We start from the raw sequence: 21863 nt of genomic DNA, 5'->3' as shown, positions 1-21863 counted from the left end.
TGTTCCTGGCAGGAATGAGTTGGAGTTGCATTACATTATTCAGCTGTGTTACCCAAGAGCCAACACCACTAATCAAAACAGAAGTGTTGCAACAGAGCTACACGCTCATAGAGACTTTCAGAGCTGGTGACAGCAAAAGAAAAGCATTCCATAATTTGGTTTTAGGGAATGGTTTTTATATCAATTGCATTCCCAAGAGTCCTTCCTGCTTAGACATTGTTTTCCAAGGTGCCTCTCTATTTCTCAAGACTTTTCCTTACGATGTACTGCTAACACGATATCCTGTACTCCTACCCCCAAATCTGGGTTAATATTCATCCCTAGGGCCCAGAATAACATTGATTTCTGATTCTGCTATCAGAAAGCAACACTAAAACAACCTGACTACACACCTGCAACACCCCCCACCTCATCAATCTGGGAAACAAACCCCCAAGGCTGTGTCAACTTCTTACCTGCTCAGTTTCATGGATTATTTGCAACCAAAATCCAGCTTAAACACAGTAACTGCAGAATGTACCATACAGGATTGGAGCACGTAGTAGGACACAAGCTAATGACACTTCAGATTCTCCTAAAGCTTCCAAATAACTTTAATTGAAACAGCATTACAGAACCAAATTTACTCCAACAATAAATTATTCAGGATCGAAACCAGCTTTTTCTGGCATAGAGCACAGGAGTAGAGTAAAATAAAGCACATCCTCTCCTGTATCTTCTATTGTACTCCTCTACTGCATATTCATATTTAGGCTCATTCAATCCCAATAGCGCAGCACATTTCCCTCTGAGGAGTTCACAAGCTGAAAACGCACAAAAGAAAAATAACACCTGGAATGTCACCCTTCTGCTCAGGGGCTTTTTGCAAAGGGCATTTTATCCAATAGCAGGAAATGGCACAGCTGTGTTCACCCACATGAACATTAAGGATCAGCAGACAAGATGACATAGGGAGCGGTCTATTACGCTATCGAAAATGTACTTGGGAGTCTCCTCCTTACTTATCTCCTTCATAACCCTGCCTTTAAATCTTTTCCAGAGGGCTGGCCAGTATTTCTGGGGTAGTCAATCCCACTTCACTTGCTGTCCAGAAAATACCATTCATGCTACGTTTCAATTGAACAAATTCATCTCAGTTTCATCCATTACAGGGCTCAACTGCACCTCATATAACTGCTATAATTTAGCTCCAACCCAACTAACTCACTACCTACTAATTAATACACCTCATAGATCACACTGATTCTAATACAGAAATGAAAGTCACAGACTTCTCACTTCATTTTTGTTAGTGCTGAGCTGTTTTGTGCCACACGGGGAAGAAAGGAACTTCTTAGCATTTGAAAACATGGGCAGAAGTAAAACAATAATGAGTTTTCTCCAGGTCGTGATTACAAAAAAAAATTGTTTTAACAGCCATAAACTGTGGGGGAACTAGAGTGTTTCAGAGCTTTGAGAACCGACAGAAGGGGTCACAGGTCCAGCTTTTGCTGTTCCTGGGAATGTTTGCCCATGATCAAACACACAAGCTGCTGAGAAGATTCATGTCTGGAAGGCACATAGGGCAATCCTCAGAAATACTGTTGGTTGTTTTCTCTGTTGTTGTTTCTTCTTTTTCCCTCCAGAGTACTTCAACTATTTGAAAAGACAACATTAGTGTGAACTTAGCTCAAAGAAATAATACAGAATACAAAGTTAAGATGTGCTTCAGAATGTTTCTCACTGCATCCTTTCATTAAATCCCTTACTTATGTTGAACAATGGAAAAGAGACCGTATAGCCTGTATTTCCCTATATGAGTTGCACCTTCTTATCAGTTGGACTGAGCAGGCACTGCCTTTGGTGTGGATCTGGATATCGGGGGGAAGGATGATGCTGCACATAGGAACCACACCTGTGGTAATGGAGGGGCTGGAAGATGCAAATGAAGAAGAAAATATGTTTGTATAGCAGAGGTTGCCTGAAGGTGACAGAGAAAGGTAGATGCTATAGCAGCCTCTACCCTAGAGCTCCCATGTAATCCCCATGTGATTTTAACAGTTCATAGCTACCTAGTGAGTACTAACTGGAATCTGTCTTGAAACACCTGCAGTCCCTTGGCAGAAGCCTTGACCATAAGTAGCTGCTACAGAAGTGTGCAATAGGAACATTATCCCCAGCATCTCATGCTAGATGTCCCATGACCTTTCTAGCTGGGCACTCTTAGTTAGTTGACCGCTGACCATTTTGACTCATCTTTGCATCATAAAAACATACAAATGCAGAGCATTCAGATACTTCCATGCCACCACTCCTTATAAACCCAAGAGGAGATGGTAAGGCCCCATTCTGTATTACATTTCAATGTAGCATAGAAATGAAATAAGACTGCATAGATGTATAAAAAACACTGAAAACAGCCCATGCTCCCTTGAATGAGCAGTTATCTTAAGGTCAGGCAGGTGGTTCAGGATCTTGTAATTGAAGCCTCTCACTTTGCATAAGGACAGAGGATGCAATTCACATTAGGTATAGACATTAATACTTCTTCTACATAACTTAACTCCCCATCTCAAGAGCCTTTTTGCTGTTTGACAGTAATCATTATAATTAATACATTGTGTAGTCCTAAACAATAACTAATCTAAGCAGCAGCCATAATGCTATGAATGGTGATGTGGCGCTCATTCGAAAATTCACTATAGGAAAAAGTGTAGCAAATATGAGAGGAAGGAATGACAATAAGCAACATGGTGTTGCTTCAAATGAAAGGGGTCAGCCACAGGTCTGACTTGCCTAAGAAAAGTTGTTTTTCAGTGAAAGAACAGGCAGGGATTAGCTACTAATGTTTCACTGTCAGCGCAGAGGGATACACAGAACAAGGCTTTGGCTTGGACATCTATAACTTGTACCTTCATTAGCGGATGGGTTGACGCAATAGATGCATCTACGAATACAATTTGGCAAACAGTTGTGAGTAGTATGGACAACAGGAATACAGTTCAAAACATTATCCACGAGAGAAACATTTTAGGGGGAAAAAATAAAAGTTACCAGGATGCAAGAAAATTTCTGACAATATTGTTCTGTTTTCAGATGGGAAACAGCTGCTTAGGTAGCAGTTATGCACTCCTCTGTCCTGGTGAGCCCCAGCTGGAGGCTTCTGTTCTGTTTTGGGCATGACAACATTTAAAAAGCATGTGGACAAATGAGAGAAAGTCCAGAGGACGGCAGCAAGAATGAGTAAATAGCTCAGGAAATAAGACTAAAGCAGAAAGATGCAGAGGCACGGTGTTTAGTCTACAGATAGAAAAGCTAAGGGGAGGCATGGTAACAGTCAAATACAGGAAAAGACGGTGAAAGACAAGAGGATGATTTGTTGATAGGATAAGAAAGAAACTTGAAACGTAGAAGGCATGATCTACGTTAATAAAGAATTTTTGGTGGAAGCATTTCAAACCACCAGAATCAATTACTAAGTGAGCTGAGGCAGTAAAAGTGACCAGAAGTCTTTGGGAATAAATTTGACAGGCCTATCGAGAATGATTTGATCTGTCCTGGGGCAAGAGCCAGACAAAACAGCCTATCCTTAATTACAATCACTCCATTCAGATTCTTCTGTGGATTCTTCACATGTTTTCTGCCAAATTGCTCTAAACACGAAGGCAGCATACAATTAATGGTGCACCTAACATAGCTGGTTGTTACCTACCTGTGTGATAACCAGGTTTTTTCTTACTATTTTCTAATCGCTCTTTTGCTCACAGTAAGGCTCCAAGTACCCAAAGGCAAGGAAAAAATCTTTCAGGCTACTGTAAAAGACCAGTAGGCTGATATCAAGCAACCTATTCTGAATTATTAGTTGATTGATTATATTATTTGATGGGAAGAAAAGGTTTACATTATCTCCAGCAAGAGATAAAACAGCAAATGCATTCCAGTTAATCCATTGGTAAAGTAAGTCAAGAAATCATTAAAAAGAAGAACAAACCTGAACTTCCAAAGAAATGAAGTGGTTGCAATTTAAACTGTCCAAAACCACAGACATGACCCCCAGGACAGCACGGGCTACAGAGCAGAAAGCTTTAAAACCTAAAGACAAGCTCATCCATGAAGCTGCACTAAACACAGTCCTGCATCACCTAGCTCATAATATGAAGTGATCTGAAACTTTGCAAAGAAGCCTGCCACTGTGTAAATCCATCTCTCACAGGTTGATGCCCGTGGTTAGATTCAGCTATTATATCATTCATAGAATTCCACCACAAATGGCATATTTTGTTAGGATAGTCAAGATAGGTAACAGCTGCACAGAAATCTGAATTTGGAAAGATGTATGTTGCAGAGATGCACCACCTGGAGGTGCTTGTGAGAGTAAAGCGGTTTTTAATCTCTTCCAAGACCAGGCCAAAATGAGATCAGCTTTAAGTATTTTTATAAATTACATTTCCCCTTTCCATCTGGTAAGAACATCATTTTTCAGCTCAGCTAAGTCTAGAAACCATGCTTCATTCATGTTGCACTCCCCACTGGTTCATGAAGAAACAATGTGGGGCTCACCACATCAGCACGCTGCTGCTCCTTCTCTTCCATGCTGTATTCTTCCAGTGTCTCACCATTTGCAAAATAAACAATCCTCAGGCTCCATCGACAACTTCATTGTGCTCCTCACTCTTGTGGAAAGCAGCATCCTCCTCCTGCTCAACAAACGGTATCTACAGGGAGCACGGTTCTGGTGCAGTAGATACTGAGGGTACAAGTCTGTTCTTTAAAAAGAAGAATAATAAAGAGGACAAAATTCCGCATCATACAGAAGGGTCAGAATCTCATGAAATGCAATTTCAGGGCAGTGGAAGGGTGACACAGTAGCTCATCACCTTCAACACCTTACCATTCATTTAAGAATATGCTTCTTAGGTTTATTTATTTTTTTTCTTTTATTAGTTTCACTTACTTTTGTGTTGCATCATCAGTCTTTATATTTCTCTTGCTGTAAGCCAGCTAGGGAAAAATATACTTTTCAGTGTTTATAAATGCAACTTGTTTACTGGACGAAAGCTGGAAGAGTACAAAACATATAACAGCAAACAAATCAGTGAAATTAACACCACAGTGTTTAACAAGAGTAATGTCCTAAATCCACCTTATGGCAGAAGGTCAGTGAGGAGTTACCTTCTGAAGCTTCAAATCAGGAAACCCAGCCCTAAAGCTACAGGATGCAAGGACTGCTTGTATTTGAACTGCGGGTGGGCCCTGGCTATTTGCAAACTTTACATTAGCCTAAGAACAGGTAAAAGAGAAACCGGAACAAGAAGAAAGAATAAAGCACAAAACGTATGTGTAAATTGCTACTGCTGAGGGAAGCATTCAAAAAGGCTGTTGCAGGCTTTAGTATTTAATTCCCTTAGTCTAGTTTTGCCTTCTAGAAACCCAGCTAAACCCTCAGGGGCTAGAAGGCTCCAGCATATGTTTACATAGAACTAAAAGAGCCAGCTATACCTATGAAAAAGATTTGTTCCCGATTCATGTGCCACCTGCTGGCAATGTAGAGCAGTGTCCAGCCACACACACAGCATTAAAGCCCCTAACCAGAAGATACAGAGTATCCCACACCCTCACAGGACTTACCAAGCACCAGGACTTTGTACAGGCACAGACTCACACTTTAATACTAAAAACAAACAAAGAAAAACAACCAACCATGAGGTGATTCATTATAATTGAAATCTCTCTATGCACTCAACTCATGCAACTCTCCGTGGCCATACTACAGAGCCAAAGTATTCTCTATATAATTATTACATTCATATTGAATTGAAGAAAGTGACATTCAAAATAGATGCTGTTTCTTGCTACTATGTTTAGTTTTCTGACGGGTGAAAGAAAACATGATCACACTGTTTAAATATTCTGAAACTTGAGGTTACATACCACAAAGCTGAAGACTGCATGGTGACTGCCTTCATAGAATAAGGCTGTTGGGTTCGGTCTCATCATAACTGGTTTGACTGAGGTTTGATCACAGCACAGACTTGCTTCCTACAGACTGAAATCCATTAGGGCCCAGGCACCAAAGGAGGCAGGCCTTCCTACGCAAAGAGCTGATCCAGGGGTCCCTAAGCTGCCAGGTGACATTTGTTCATCTTCAGAGCATTACCAGCGGAAAAAGACTTGAATAAATTCAGCCACTGTAGAAAAACCTACATTTTGCACACTAAATCTAGAGACAAATATCCGCTATGAGAAGTATGTGACAACACCAGCTGCTACTGCTGTGACAACACAGTGACTCTTAAAAATGGATTTTTAGTTTATTTTTAAAGGGATAAGTAATACACATGAACAGGAGTTAACGTTACTGTTGGAGCTTCAGGCTAGACAGGAGTTAGATAGTAGGTGCACTGATAAGGTGTAACATATCAGCCCTCAGCCAGTACAGAGAAACTTTCAACTTCTCTGAATTCACATGGAACATAGAGGGGTTATTGCCTCCTCTTGTGTTCCCTGAATACTGAAGGCAGAGATAAGCTTCATGAGTTTATTTTATACACAGACAGTTAAAAATACATTTTAGTAACGTTTCTCATAGAAATCGTATCAACACAGCAGTGAAATCAGTGCAACCAAACTAAAAGGACAGGAAAGAATATTTACAGTCATATGGTATTGTGATAAAATTGCAAGATCAGAAATTCTAAAGTGCAAAGGTGACTATACCCTACACAGATACAGGTATCTGTTCTCTTGCTTATACTATGAACCAGCACCATCATTACAGACACACTACTTAATCATGCTGAACCATCAGGTGATCAAATATCACCCCTGGGCTGACAGGCAAAACTCCTCTATTGAATTCAGTTGGAGGTGGACATCAGCATCTGAGGGCCAAATGCAGTCCTTCAGTTTTAGGAGTCTCACATGATGGGTGGAGATTACTCTCAACCCAGAAACGTGGAAGAAGTGTATTAGAGGTATTTAAATATAGATCTTACAAGTAGCTTAGCAGTTTGATTTGTAGAAGATTAAAGACAACCAATACATTCTAAAAGGATGAAGTAGAGGGCCCAGCACCCAGTATTTTATTCAGTTGCAGTTTTGTCCTATCTCAGATAGAGTGCAAGTTTATAAAGACTATTTACACCAACATCATTTGAAGGTTTACCCAGCAGAGCTTCTAAACCAGAGAGCGGCCACATAAACAGGCTCTTACAGCAAAAGAGTATTAAAAAGTCATCCTTTAAAATACCTCACTCTTAAAAATTACAAAAAGAAATCATAATTGAAAGAACACAGCTGCTAGGCTTCTAAATTTCCTGAAACTCTCAGTCAATTCACCTATATTCTTGAGCACATTCAACAGGCAATCTATATATTATTTACAGTAATTCTTGCCACCATCCAACAAAACCAAAGAGAACTGCTCACTGACTGACCACACTCTATACTTCTCACACTAAGCAGTTTCCAGTTCCTTATTCTTGGGCAAAACTATCCAATGTTCACCATAGGATTTTAACTACAAGTAAACAAAGCTTGTCTTGAAAAGCAACACATGTTAAGTGAATTAGTTTGTTCCATTAGTCTATTTTTAAGCTACTACATCATATTTACCAAAACAGCTATGGCAGAAGAAGCTACACAGCTTGGCTTAAGTAATGCCATAATCTGACACAACCCACTTGGTTATGCCCTGAACTATTTACAGTGAACTCGAATCAAACAAACCACTTGGTTGAAGAAAAAGTCCAAAGAATTAAGAATTACAAGGCCTTAAAATAATCTTCCCTAAGCATTTGTTTGGGAATGATTTAGTCATGATTTAGTCATGACTTGTTCATTTTAAGATATTTATACACTGAAATACACCCATGGTCACTGGAAATGAGTCCTGGCATCTACATGTGCAATAGCAGACCAAGGTAAGCCTGTGCCACAGAGCGTAGCAGATGGAGAGGGAGGGGAGAAGGAAAACTGGAATGCAGTCTGTCTAAAAAGAAAATTGACTGGGCTGGGACACGTCAATATTGACACACACAGACTTCTCCAGAGCAATGAGCAACTACAAAAATTCGCTGTTCTGAAATGGAGTTTACAGCATCTTGATCCTTAGAGGGAGCGGGCTAGGAAAATGCAGATGACTACAGCTGTAATAAGCTTTGTAGAAGGACTAAAAATCTTTTCTGCCAAACTTTGTTTGTTTTTAAACAATACAAGACATCTAGAAACCTCAGCCAATCAGTTACAAACAGATCTGAATAACTCTGCATAAAATATACTCCAATTATTTCTACAGCATCGGAAGAGAACAGACCTATTTTGGACATAAAATTCTTCTTGATAGTTATTATCTCTACCCACATAAGCCCTTAAAGAATAGAAACTTCTTCCAAAGAAGCAGCTCAGTTGATTTTATGCATATTTTTGTGTACAGACTTGGCTGAAAGAAAAATCCGTCAATGGAAGGTGCAAGTTCTGCATTTGATTCACCACGATAGCCAGTATTAGATCCTCTTTGTCTTTTACAGCAGTGAATTCTGCACTTTGGTCCAGTACCTTGGGAAGAGTCTTGAGGCTCATATTAACCTCGTCACAAGGTTGTAGTTCCACAGGCCTATGCTCCAGCCCTATAAACTAAATAAGTTACACTGGTCCAATGGAATGTTGGAAATAAAATACTGAATTACACCACAGTGGAAAGAGAACCAATCCAGACAGTACAATGCAAAGAACATTTTTACAGCATACGTCACGTGAATTGCACATGCCATCATGTCTTCCTGAAACGGGAACATTCTCAAGCTTAATTTCCTTCTCAGGTAGCAGTTAAATGCAGTAACCAGTATCTAGAGACTGCAAGGCTCTCACTTCAATACATGCACTGTATTCCCCTCCCCCTCCCCCCACTACAACAAATTGGAAAGTTACAGTTTTGTTGACATGGGTGGTGTTGAGTGCTCAGTACTAAAGAATGCTTTCACATTTTCCACAGTAGGCAAATACAGAAAAAGCAAGTTCTGCAAAATACTTTCTCAGTCTTGACTGAGCTCGGTTTCAGTGAGATCTCTTCAAAAGGAGCTGATTTCAGTGCACTACTGCAGAAGCTGAGATATAGCAGTTTTCAAATAGCATAAAGGAAATCTAGAGCTTGGTCTCACAGCTGTTCTTTCTGCAATTTATCTAATCTCACCTGTTACCCTAACAGCTTCTTTTAGACATTACTTAGACAGAAACACAGCATCTTAGTTACCATTCTACTGCCTTATGCATTACAACTTCATGTATTCAAACTGAGCTTTTGTAGTGTCAGGAGACTTCAAATATCTGCTGCTTTCACAGTTACCAGCACTTTAAAATTCCAAAAGCTATGAATGAATGATGTTGCGATGCATCACTTTCAAGCATTTCCTTATTACTTGCTGCATTACTTCCACATACAATGTGCTAGTAGAGGATTTTAATTTAAGGACAGACAAGCTAAAGTGCCTCACCACAAATCTTATACAAGAACCTTAACCTAAAGAGGAAAGAACAGAGGCTCATAGTTTCAGAAGAATATACATTGTGCTCCAATTATGCAAAACTGAAGATTTTCCACGTCCTGTGAAATAAAACCGGATACCAACCTACACATTCTTCACTCACTGCAATTAAGTGAATTATAACATGTCGAGATGCTAAGCCTGTATGACAAACCTGAATAAATATAACCTCTCATGCAAACTTCCATTTGCAGAACGTGACGTTAAATAGCATATATTTTAATGGAAAATCCTCGAGCATTACAATCGTGATATTTCCTTTGCTACTTGTGGGTAGAAACCCACAAAAAGAAACTCTCTAGAGGCACAATAGGAACATTTAAGCTCATTCATTCTATGATACCCCACCAAAACCAAAATAAGTCAGATATAAATAAACTGCTAGAAATGTGTCACATCCTTAAGCAAGATAGATGCATACTAACAAAAGTAAGCTATCATAGTCTTCTAAATTAAAAAAGAACCACCAGAGAAAGGGAGATTGGGAATAAAAGCCCTGGAGTCCAATTAATACAGTTTTAACATGAATTCAAAGCACCTATGGCACTTAAGAAATCTGGCATCCACTGTCTTTTTGAGGCTTTATATCTGGCTCCTTCAGAGGCTTTACTTCTTCATCTGGTTTTGGTTTAGCCTGCGAACAAGAAAAAAAGAAATTAAATACCACAAGTACAAACCACTGGGCCTCCACAGCATTCAAGCAACGCTAACTTACATATCCTCATCTAACAGCTCTCCCTCTTTTCAAGACTAAAGACTTCGAGCAAAGGCAAGGGAAAAAAGCCAAATGCTGACTATTTCAGCATCTTTCAATAATACATTTTCTTAAGAGGATCTTTCTATAGCATTCTGGCCCATATCATCTCAGTGTCTTATATGCATTCAAGAATTTCTTCTTATTCAGGATTTAGAAAAATATAACCCCTATTCTCCAGTAGCTGGTAGTGCGGCAGAGGGATTAACCAACTTGTCTCCTTGCACAGGGGAAACGTGAGCTCAGGAGGTAGCTGCGCATCTAAGTCTCTTCCTACTGATGTGAGAAACATTATACAAGACTAAAATAGTTACTCATTATAGACAGAAAAACGCTAACAGGAAAGAAAGATATATAAGATTATCTTACAGTGTCATCCTTTGGTCTCTTGGTGAGATCAAATGCAGCAAGCGCTTCAGGAGTCCAGTGTGCATTCAAGGCAGGAAATTCAAAAGGAACAGGCTCTACTAAGCCATAGTTTGCTTTCAGTTCCAGCTGGGGAGCCTCTGTGGGCACCTTCTGAAAATAGCTGTGGTAGAATACAGTAACAAATTGAAAACAACACTCTCTCTCTGGAAGCTTCATTTGCAATTCTAAAGAAACACAATCCAGGTTTTCACAGCACTACACTCATTCTGCTTCATGAAGGCACCATCCAGCATGCATCCTATCAGCAAGATCTGCAACATAAGTAGTTCCTTCTTGGTATTGTTCAACCCTAAGAGCCAGGTGTGTTCTTTCCTGCTTGGCACCCATCATTCCCAGTACCTCAATGAGAAGAATACCTTTTGTCCAGAAAGATCTTAAATATATATATATATATATATATATATCTGAAAACATTACCCAAGAGAAATGAAGGGGGCAGCTCTTTTTCCTCCACTATTACAAGACCAACCTTAATGCGCCAGACTGCATATTAGCAGCAACACTCACAAAGGCCTGATATAACACAAAGCCTGAACGAGGATATTAAACTCCCCTTGGCAAACTAACAATAGTTGAAAACTGACTATTATTAATACATACTACCTTAGTTCCTGTGCTGTGACAGAGCTCTGTGGCAGGCATATCAACCCCAACAGCCTCCTGATTCTCTAGTTTCCTTTCCTATTTGCAGTTCAGTTTGGCATACTTGACAATCTTTTCATTTAGTCAATTCCCCCACCACACTGGTGCTCAAATTCTGTAAAAAGGGGAATAATCCTACTGTAGAACACTATGTTTATAAAAGCCGAGAAAAGGAGAAAGAAGTCGCCAAGAGAATTCTAAAGCCAAACTAATCTTGCTATTTTAAACCACTACCAAACTCTTTCTTGGAAGGAGCATGAGCTGACAGTCTTATTGGTAGTATTAATTAGACTTGTAAAGCTCCTAATATCTTAAGTATATTCTTCATGGAAGACAGGACTGCTTCATCTTCCCACTAGTAAATCAGAATCAGCCACCAGTCTTGTCAATTTTCCCTCTGTTCTCTTCTACTAGAATCCATCACAAGGGAAAAGGGTACTAAAGCAACACAGCAACTGCTGCACGACTTTCTCCAGTGTAGAAGACAAAGGAACAAAGTAGCTGTGGAACAAAGGAAGGAAGCAGCTTAACCTCTCCACTATGTCAGTCCAACCTACACAGAGAAAGTGGTAGCACAGACACATACAAGTCCAGTAAGAGAGAAAAAAACCTGTAATTCTGTAAACTACATGTTACGCTCTATCACAGTGTAAGAATCGGAAAATAACATTTACTACCTCACCCTGAAAAACAACAGCAAAAAAAACCAACAGATAAGATAGTAACAGGCCATACAGAGTCTTGTACCAATCCCAAATTACTTACATGAATCCATTCTCTCTCTGGCATTTTTCAAGTGTGTTCTTAATCAAACTTCCTAATTTCCTAAAGAAGAGATGTCCAGAAGGTTTGGCAGTAGTCCCAGGCCCTTTGGTTTCTCCATATTCTTTGCACAATGCCTCAGCCTTAGCAAAAACTGTGCAAGAAAGAAATGTAATAAAAATCAATTAAACAAGTCTGTTAAGTGACAGTTCTGATCTACACTGTTTGAGCTTTAAGAGACAACAGACTCTCTTCAGTCTTCTTACTTCTCAGAAACAAAAATAAACTAAAAGGCAGCACTTCCAGCCAAGATTTACTGCATCCAAAAAATGACTAAGAACAGAAAAAGAAAACCAGTTTTTTGAGTAGAGAGAAGGGAAATATTCTTACTTTTGGGGCAAAATGCAACAGTAAGCTTGAAAACTGTGCAACACTGTAGAGAACAAGAATAGAAACGAAGGTATCCATGCAGAGCTGACATTCAAAAATAAACAATACTTAATATGGAGTTGGAAAAGAAGCACTCATCTCTAAACAGCAGGCACAATAAAAAACACAGTATCTGTTTTACCACAAATAATCCAATTCAGTTTGCTCTAACTCTACTTTTTTGTTTTTTCTTTTACTATTTTTAAAAGTTTTTAATTGGATTATTTGAGCATTTTTACATGTGGTAAAGTTAAGCAGCACAGGCTGCTGGGATACAAAAGCAAAAGCCACCTGTCTCTACACCATACAGTATGAACAGTAACTCTGTATTCGAGTGCCAGATTTTAACCAGGAAAAGGATAAAAGCTTAAGTTTATAAGAAGCAAAACGACCCGTAATATAGCAAAGTAAAGGGGGCATGCCATCAGATCCGATGATCCAGTCTCAGTCACACTTACATTTTTCCGATTCTTGTAGAGATCTAATCGCTTCCCCACACTTATCACTGGCCAATAAAGTTTGCCCGTGGTAACAGTATGCCTAATGAGAGAGGACAAAATCGTTATCAGCATCACCAAGCACTTCCCAAATCAATTCACTTCTGTCCTTCCTTACATCAGTTGGCTGCCTTTGAAGCTGCCATCCCCTGCAGACAGCTGACAATTTGGGAATGCAAGGCAAAGCAGCACTCACTGATGACTAAGTACATTTACTTTGACCAAAACAGTTCAACACAAACACTTGAGCTGGGTCTAAAGCAAGATGTCTCACATCTAGCCATGAGCATCCTGGAGCTTCATGAAGGCTTTCAAACCACAAGTAGCAGTATACAGTCTAGTACAGATTTCACTGTATCAGCGTGCAGTATTAAACTCCACCCCAGAGTAAGCAGGAACTCCAGGAAGTTTACAAAGACACTCAGAACTTTTGATTCCGACCCTACACCCAGATCATGGGCCATGACAGGCTACAGGAAGTAACCGGCACAGTGAGCAGCTGAAGACCTGAGTGCTACTATACTAACAGATTAGTCACATCAAAGAGGACAGCACTTGGAATGGCACTTAACATTTGATGCAGTTTCCTTCAGGACTTTCAGAAAACATGAGCAGCTCTGAATTATGCCTAGAACCAGATTTTGATACATATAATGGAAAATGAGTACTACACTCAACCTGATTTGCTTCAAAGGTCACAATAAGCTCCACACTGAGGAAATTCCACCAGGCTCAGCAGAAACATTTCAAATGTGACCAACACTGCAGAGCGTCTCTTCACAGCAAGGAAATAAAGTCGAGGCAATATGTAAATCCCACTCTCAATCCAGCCCACAGACAACACTAAAAACTGTGAGTTAGATCAACGAAGTACTTACGTAAGCCATATAGAAACAGGACTTCAAGTTTAAGTACTTCCTCCATTTACCTGCATAGGTTGGATCCAAACTGGATAATGTTTGATCTGAAAATATGTATGTAAAACTAGAGTTTAAAACATTAAAAAGGAAATACCCCCAACTCCACTCAAAGATCAACATTCATAAACTTAGCAACAGATCCTAACCACAAAGTAGCTGGAAATCAATGACCATCAACCATTTGTTTGCTGTTACTGCATAGTCTCACCATTCCGTCTTCTCTCCACTCACCAGTATATCCCCACCACTGGCTACAGAAAAAAACTCCCCCAAAAACAGAAGGTCTTTTCAGAATGCATTTGTTACAGCACTACCTGAATCCATTAATGCACTGAATAGACCAAATACGCAAAGCATATCCACTGAGAAATAGCATTAATTTTGCTATTAACAAGCAGTTGAGGCATGTCTGCTGGCAATAACACACACACACCAGGTCACTAAGGATACAAAACAAGACACTTACCAGCTTTTTGGTAGAAGTTAGCTGTCTCATAAGCAAGGGCAGCTATTAGGCCTGGATTGTGTTTCAGCTCAATAGCCCGAGCAATTGTCACTGAAAAAAAAATCCCACACTATCGTATAAAGTCTAATTGAAAACATCACTCCACATTAGTGGATGCATTTAGCATTTCAAAACCCCTATATGAGCAGAAAACATATTGTGTCCAAGATACAGGATGAAGATGGCCTGTTTCTTGAGCAGACCAGCTGTGAGTTAATGGGAAAGCTGGAAAAACTGTTAGTCTAAAGACTAACCAGTGAGCTGCAAATATTTTGAAGAAAAAGGACAGGGAATTCATGTTAGACAAGCACAGAGGAGACCGCATGAAAGATGAGAAAAAGAGGGAAGCAACATTGCATGTAAGTTCTTCCAAATTAGTTAAACTTGTAGTATCAAACTGATTTGGAGCATTTCTGCCTATAACTGTAACTCATGCTCCATTAAAAGCCCACCCCAATAAGAAGTATATATTTGAAGATACCTTCTTGAGCTTCAGCTTGGCACTGGATGATGTAAGAATCTATAAGTCGAGCTTCCAAATCTCTTCCTTTTTCTACAGGTGTAATCAATTTTGGAATATGACATTCCTGAGTATAAAGCAAACTTCTAAGTCAGTTTAGGCTCAATATCATTGTTGTCAATACAAAGCACATCTTTTATTCCTAGAACAACAGAACACTCAGTGAAGGCCCCAAACCAGCTGGCTGCACTGTTGTAGATACTAGTGGGTAGACAGACTGACTATTCTTCCATTGAGAAGAAGGGACTGAACAACAGCAAAATATACTAACATGCTTCTCTTCCCTGAATCATCCAGGCAGTCCTGGGTATTTGCTTACTCTGTAACCTCGTCAGAAAAGCAAAGACTTTTCTAAGACAAAATGTACCCAGAGACAAAGAATGGACAACAACAACAGTCATTCTACCTTCAAATGCTTAAAAATCCCAGCTGCTATCTTCAGGCTTCTGTGAACATCTTTTGCTTCATCTTCTGTTATGCTAAGAAAGGACAAAATATACAACAAATCACTGACATTTTAGTTGGGAAGAACCTAAGTGTCATTTAGTGTCACCTCCAGCTTTGGAACAGGGCGATGGCCAACAGCTGATTAGGTCAGTTATGGCTTTGTCTAGCAGAATCTGGAAACTGGCATGGAAAGCACCCTGCTTCTCTAAGTAACTTGCTCCAGTGCTGTGATGCTCTCACACCAAAAAGCTCTGTATAGCATTCAAACATTACAAAATCAAATAGAAAAGAAAAAGAAACCTATGCTTTTTTAAGTAGAAGGGAGCCTTAACGTTAAAAGACAAAGCATTAAAAACCCGTGGGGCTGCGAGTCAGCAGACCATGATTTTAAGAACTTGAACTTCGTACTTAGGTATCTAGAGCAGGAAGGATGAAGGGCTTACACAAAATTTACACTTTCTCTACACCATGGCTTAATGGTATTAACACTATTTGTTCATCAACAGAAGAAAGGACTGAAGAGCATTTTGATGTTAAAAGCACGTGAATGAAGATGTATTCATCTTCTTGAACTCCTCCTGTCTCCACTGCACATACATGACAGCAGTCTAAATTCTGAACCTGCTGATTCTTCTGGAATATTGCTGCAATACAATTACTAAGAAAAAGAACAAAACACTTACTCTTCTTTTCCAGCAAGTCTTGATGCATATTTTGTGTACCACAGTGCTACATTAAAACCCATGGAAACCAGTTCAAACACTGCATCCTGCTGGGTGCTAAAGAAAGAGAGAAAAATAAAAAGAATAACCCCCTCAAACAATGTAATGTTTTCCATTTTGTTCTGACAAACTCTCTCCTGATCATTTTCAGCAGAGGTAGCCATTGCTTTCCAACAAACCAACAATTCCCAATTCAGACATTTCTACTTGCAGAACAGCCTAGAAGACACTTCAGTTTTACTTATTCCCTCTAAGAGTTCATAATTTTAACTTTCCATGTTCAGATGCCTACCAGTACCACTTGGGAACTTTTATTTTAAAGCAGTAACTTGAGATTTGTTTAGTTTTGGGTGTGGCTGACATTTTTTCTTTTTCTTTTTTTTTTTTTTAATTGCAAATTTTGTGGAAAGCCTTGCTCTGGAATGTCTACTTTAAAAGTTGTAACTGCTAAGTTAATAAGTCAGAGTCTATTACATCTCTCTCCAGTAAATGTTATTGCAAGTACTTATATAACTGCAGTCAATTGGCATGCACAACTAACAGGAAGTTCCTAAAGCTAAAAACACAGAATCATAGAATCACAGAATGGTTTGGGACCTTTAAGACCACCTCATTCCAATGCCCTGCTGTAGGCAGGGTCACCTCCCTCTAGACCAGGTTGCTCACAGCCCCATCCAGCCTGGCCTTGAATTCTTCCAGGGAAGGGACATTCAAAACCTCTCCGGGAAACCTGTGCCAGTGTCTCACCACCCTCAACATGGCCTTTGAAAAGACTGCAATCTGCAATTCTAAATTCAATACAGTTTAGGCAGTAAGCATTAAAAAGAAAGGTGTGATGGTGGGGAGAATAATACTGGCATCAGAACGAATGCTTACATCCATGACAAAACCCTGACCAGCAGAGTATCTTTCAAGGGCAATGGAAGCTTTGAGGAAGTAAAGCACAACTTTTAATAAAGCATGACAGATTTGTAAGCGTGGCTAAACAACTTCATTGCCTATGACATCAAGAGATCACAGAATTACAGAATGACCCAGGTTGGAAGGGACCTCAAGGATCATGTAGTTCCAACCCCCCTGCCTGGCAGGGCCACCAAACATACACCTTTACTAGATCAGGTTGCCCAGGGCCTCGTCCAACCTCGCCTTGAACACCTCCAAGGACGGGGCATCCACAACCTCCCTGGGCAGCCTGTTCCAGGGCCTAACCACTCTCCTAGTGAAGAACTTCCCCCTAACATCCAACCTAAATCTTCCCTCTTTCAACTTGGATCCATTTCCCCGTGTCCTGCTATTGTCAGCCCTTTCAAAGAGTTTACTCCCCTCCTGGGTGTAGGTTCCCTTCAGGTATTGAAAGGCTGCAATGAGGTCACCCCACAACCCTCTCTTCTCTAGGCTGAACAAGCCCAACTCCCTCAGCATATTCTCATAGGCTCCAGCCCCCTGATCATCTCTGTGGCCCTCCTCTGGACCCTTTCCAAAATCCAGGGGGTTCTCTCCAGATCTACATTCCTACTTAAAAGAGCTGCTTTGTTTGTTTGCACTAGGAATATATATACTAGGAGTTTCAGAAGAAAAGATCAAGAGTCAGTCCTTGATCATCATCTGAACTTAAATAAAAAAATTTAGAAGACAGCAGTGCCAAATGAAAAAGTTTTAAATTGTAGTAAACTATGCTTTCATACTGAAGCTCTTTTTTGCACTGCATTAGCCAACTGCAGATATAGTTTGTAAACAAACTAAAGCACTGTGGGGTCTTTCATCATTAACAAGCACTACCATGCCTCCATATAATGCCAACAGATGCTGCAGAACACCTATTACAGCATGGCAATTAAGAAAAAATGCAAAGCAACACGCTGTTGGAAACTACTTTATGTTCATAATTCTGTTACATGTTCAAAGTTTAATTCATCTGTGCTGTCATATGTGCACATTTGTAATGGACAAAAAGGAAATAACTGCATAACATGCAATCAGAAAAGCATACACACCATGGCACGTGTCCCTGTAATGTGTCTGTCCACTTGAAGTTCTGAATATATCGCAATTTGCATTCTTGGGCAGAGTCATCCAGTGAAAGGATAAAACCTAAAGAAAACAATCAAAAAACAAAACAGTACTGACAGCCAATTTCAATAAAGAACAGAAAGAAGTAACGAAGGAACGAGAATTGGTGAGAACACAGATAAAGGTAAATATTTATTACTGTCCTGCTCAAAACGTGATACCTCCTGAGACTTTTATTCTTCAGCATCTTGAGAGTAAGACTTGAAAAACACAAACTGGCAACCAGAAGAAAATCTTTGCACACCAGGTTACCAGCTTACAGAATTAGGAAATGTTTGAGTTGGAGACCTTTAAAATATCATCTTGTCCAATCCCATACTGTGGGCAAGGGCATCTTTCATTAGCTGAGTTTGTAGGTCTGCCAGCCTTCATAGCTCAAGTAAAGCCTTGCATGTACCACATGATGACTAGCTGGGAATTTGACCCAGCTAGGTACAGGATGCTTATGGCTGCTCCCTGCTACTGTAACAATGATAAGTCAAGTCCAGGAAAAGCTGTCTGGTCAACAGCGAGAGAGAAAAGGACTTACAAGCATAGATTTACCTAATTACCAGCTACCCTGTCTCCCAGACTACAAGAAATTGCTTCTTTGTGCCCACAACTGCCACTGCTAAAGAGACTGAGGGAACTACACCAACTTGAGCTGCTTCCCTTTCCGCAGTCTGAAGAATAACTGAGTTTTCATCAATCATCTGAGTCCTGCAAATCTGATCCTAAGTAACTTGTCTGAGAGTTCTCAAAAAACTGCTAAGAGAGTTATTGAAATATTGACAGGAGGAGGGATTCGAGGAAACGTGCCAACTACTGAAAATAAGAACCTAGGGATATACCTAAGATAAAGAGCAGAAGCATAAGTCTGCAACAAGTTCTATTGCCTAGTATTAGGCAATAAAACATGAGTATACACTGAAGAGTGACCCTTATTAACTAAGCCATAGATTCAATTTATGCTTCAGGAGCAACTCACCAGTTTAAGAAATGACACTTTCTCCTATAACAGGAAGCACAATGAGGGTAAGAGCAAGAGGATAAGACAGCCAATGCTTTCTACTGAGGATGAAAAAGGACACGGAAACTTGCACAAAAGGCCCAGCAAGTGTCTGTGACTGGCATTAAGCACAGAACCCACAAAAATACTCTCCTTCCTGAGAAGTGCGGAGTTTAACAAAAGATTAGTTCAACACATGTTCAGAGAAGCATTATTAAAACTCAAGCTACATACTTGATTTATTAGCCATTCTGCACATTCCTACCTTGCAAGAGCGAAAAGTACAAGTCAGTTGCATTCTTCATCATCTCTGGGTTACAGCTCAAGTCTGTGAACAGCTCCAGAAGTCGTGTTCGAGATAATCTCAAGTCACTGCATGGGGAAGAGAAGAAGAAAACTAAAGTTCTACATAAGAGCATGCTGTTGAATCCACCTACGTTACCACCATTCTTTGGGCTAAGGAAGTTAAAATCAGTGTTCAATTTGGCTACCTTAACATAAGGAAAGGTACTCTGAAAGGAAGATGATAATAAACACAGAAATCCTTTCACCTCTGGCACATAGGGTTGATTTTCTTTGTTAAAAGCACAGTATGTTATGAACAGATAACTATGAATAACAGGAAATAAATTAATGGTTATCTATAAATTCTATAACAGACTAAAAAGAATATTCATTTATCTACCACGAGGTTAGGTGCAGGTAGAGGAAAGAGCAGTAACAAGCAGGAACATTCATCAGTGTATGAATGGGGTGAGCATATGAAGAGATAAGAACAGATCTGCAAAATAAAGCGTGGTCTCTTTTCGTTATATATCTGACTACAATGAAACATTTATGTCTTATTCACTTACAGAGTAACCTTTTGCAGAGGAATGCACAGTCACCAGAAAGACAAAGAAATGTTTAGTCTTTTGCCTCTGTATTATTACAATAGGTCTCGCTCTACACTAAGAAACTTGAAAACTGGATAATTCATTCTTTGTAACTAAGCATTCAGCGTAATCAGCATTTCATTGTCTCTCAGCCCACACACTTCTAGTTATCTTCGGAACAAATTAGAAGAATAACCATCACTTTTAACGACATCCTCCAAACAGAGACAGGCTGAAGTTGATTACGAGCACACTTACTTGCAAATCTTCGATGAAGCTGGAGTGGTTGCTACCCCATAATAATTGAACTGAACAGGAGCTGTAGCCTTCAAAGGGTTGCGATGAAACCAGTGAGTCATTTTCCTCCCGTAATATCGTTTACACCAAATCTGAAGCGTGGAAAGAAACGAGCAGCTGTAAGAACACGTACAGCTGAGGTGCTTCTCAGTCCACAAATTAAAATAATTTGAAAAGTCCCATATATTATTACTCTAAATATATTTATTTCTATTTGAAACTCTAAACCTTCACCACCCATACGCTTAGTTTTAGAATTTCATTCTCTTGGAGCACCTATTTTCTATGTGGCAACTATTTCTATGAGAGCAAAAAAAGCTATACCTTTGTTCTATATTACTGCATACTTAAGGTTAAATACTTCCCACATCTTTTACAGGTTGTATGGTAACTATTGACAGGTGAAGGTGTGACTGGAAGGGGTGGAGCCTGGCCACACCTCTCTTAGACCCCATTTAAGGTCTGACTGCCACTAGGGAAGGACACCTGGTTGGAGATTCCTTCTTTGTGGAGTTTTCCCTGCAGGCCTGAATCTTTAGATTCTAAGCCTCTAGGTGGGTGAATGCTTTTCCTTTGTAACACTTTGCATTGCACTGGTCCCTTTGATATTACATCTCCTGTATCACCATTCCGCTGTGTTGATCTTTCTAGTTGTTACACGGGTGTATCTCAATTCATTGAGGTCACTATATTGGAGGTGTTAAAGAGATGGGGATGCATTACACTAAAGGGTATGGGTTATAGGTTTTCAGGATCTAATAGGGTGAAGCCCTGAGCACCCTACTCTAACCCTACAGCCAGTGTTAGACTGGAAACACCCTCAGAACCCCTCCAACCTAAACCCCCTATGATCCTTTTTAGGGCTGTAAATTCCCTGTTCTAAAACACCGTGTTGCTTAGCTGAAACCCGGGAGGCCTGCTGAAGAATCAACTTCTTACAGCGCCTGCTAGAGCCCGGCCCTTAGGGCATCACCAGGAAGTTCCTTGTCCCGACCTGCTCGTTGTTTACCTGGGGTGTCCCCCAACCCCACAGTGCCCGTTCCCAGGTGCACTGTCAGAGCAGGCAGCGCCCTGGCTCCCACCCCCCGCCCCTCAGACGCTCCGCTTATTGTTTACCGCCCCAACGCCCCCACAGCCGTAGTGCCGGCCAGGCCGCACGCTCCGGCAGCCGGCCCGCGCCGTACCAGCCCCACCGCCGCACCCGCTATAGGCTGACGAAGGGAGAGGGGCCTACGGGAGCCCCGCTACTCACCGGGACGCTTGTGCGGGGCCCAGAGGAGCGGCTCGATCCCCGCCCGGCGCTACAGCTCCGTCTCAGCTGCGGCGGCGCCCTGCCCGCTCACGTGCCCGCCGCCATGACGCGTATTGAGGCGGAACTGGCCTCGCTCTGAGCGCTGTGCCTCGCTAGCGATGGCGCGGGCGGGCGCGGCCGGCGCAGCGTCCCTCGCTGGGCGGCGCTGGCGGGAGGCGGCTCCTCGTTTGGTT

General features: G+C 40.6%; 1 protein-coding gene and 1 long non-coding RNA gene across 3 annotated transcripts; both read right to left on the bottom strand.

Moving 5' to 3' along the window:
- Positions 1-569: 569 nt before the first annotated feature.
- On the bottom strand, positions 570-5445 carry LOC146761308 (uncharacterized). Its single transcript, XR_014943866.1, has 2 exons — positions 4540-5445; positions 570-1635 (listed from the first exon to the last, which is right to left on the bottom strand). It is a non-coding gene; the product is annotated as an uncharacterized LOC146761308 (long non-coding RNA).
- Positions 5446-6265: 820 nt separating this feature from the next.
- Positions 6266-21740, bottom strand: BROX (BRO1 domain and CAAX motif containing). Of its 2 annotated transcripts, none has more exons than XM_085541184.1 (13): positions 21631-21740; positions 20340-20470; positions 19441-19578; positions 18143-18742; positions 16110-16205; positions 15386-15458; positions 14941-15046; positions 14421-14510; positions 13913-13998; positions 12996-13077; positions 12112-12262; positions 10645-10804; positions 6266-10155 (listed from the first exon to the last, which is right to left on the bottom strand). In XM_085541184.1, the coding sequence occupies exons 5-13, from the start codon at positions 16169-16171 to the stop codon at positions 10069-10071; spliced, it is 897 nt and encodes a 298-aa protein (XP_085397310.1). In that variant the 5' UTR covers positions 16172-16205; positions 18143-18742; positions 19441-19578; positions 20340-20470; positions 21631-21740; the 3' UTR covers positions 6266-10068. The 2 variants fall into 2 exon arrangements, with proteins under 2 accessions (XP_085397310.1, XP_015712670.2); XM_015857184.3 differs by having other exon boundaries at positions 18143-18239; positions 19472-19578.
- Positions 21741-21863: the final 123 nt, after the last annotated feature.

Source organism: Coturnix japonica, chromosome 3 (genome assembly GCF_054131305.1).
Source record: "Coturnix japonica strain WE chromosome 3, WE-NBRP24, whole genome shotgun sequence".
Taxonomy (NCBI): Eukaryota; Metazoa; Chordata; class Aves; order Galliformes; family Phasianidae; genus Coturnix; species Coturnix japonica.
Note: the sequence above shows the minus strand (reverse complement) of the source record. Positions and strands in the feature narration are given on the sequence as shown.

Coding starts and splice junctions, on each gene's coding strand:
- BROX (XM_015857184.3), bottom strand. CDS start 20,440: ATGACTCACTGGTTTCATCGCAACCCTTTGAAGGCTACAGCTCCTGTT. Junction 16,206..18,142: donor TTACAGGGACACGTGCCATG/GTGTGTATGCTT, acceptor CTCTTTCTTTAG/CACCCAGCAGGATGCAGTGT. Junction 15,047..15,385: donor GGATTTTTAAGCATTTGAAG/GTAGAATGACTG, acceptor CTTTATACTCAG/GAATGTCATATTCCAAAATT.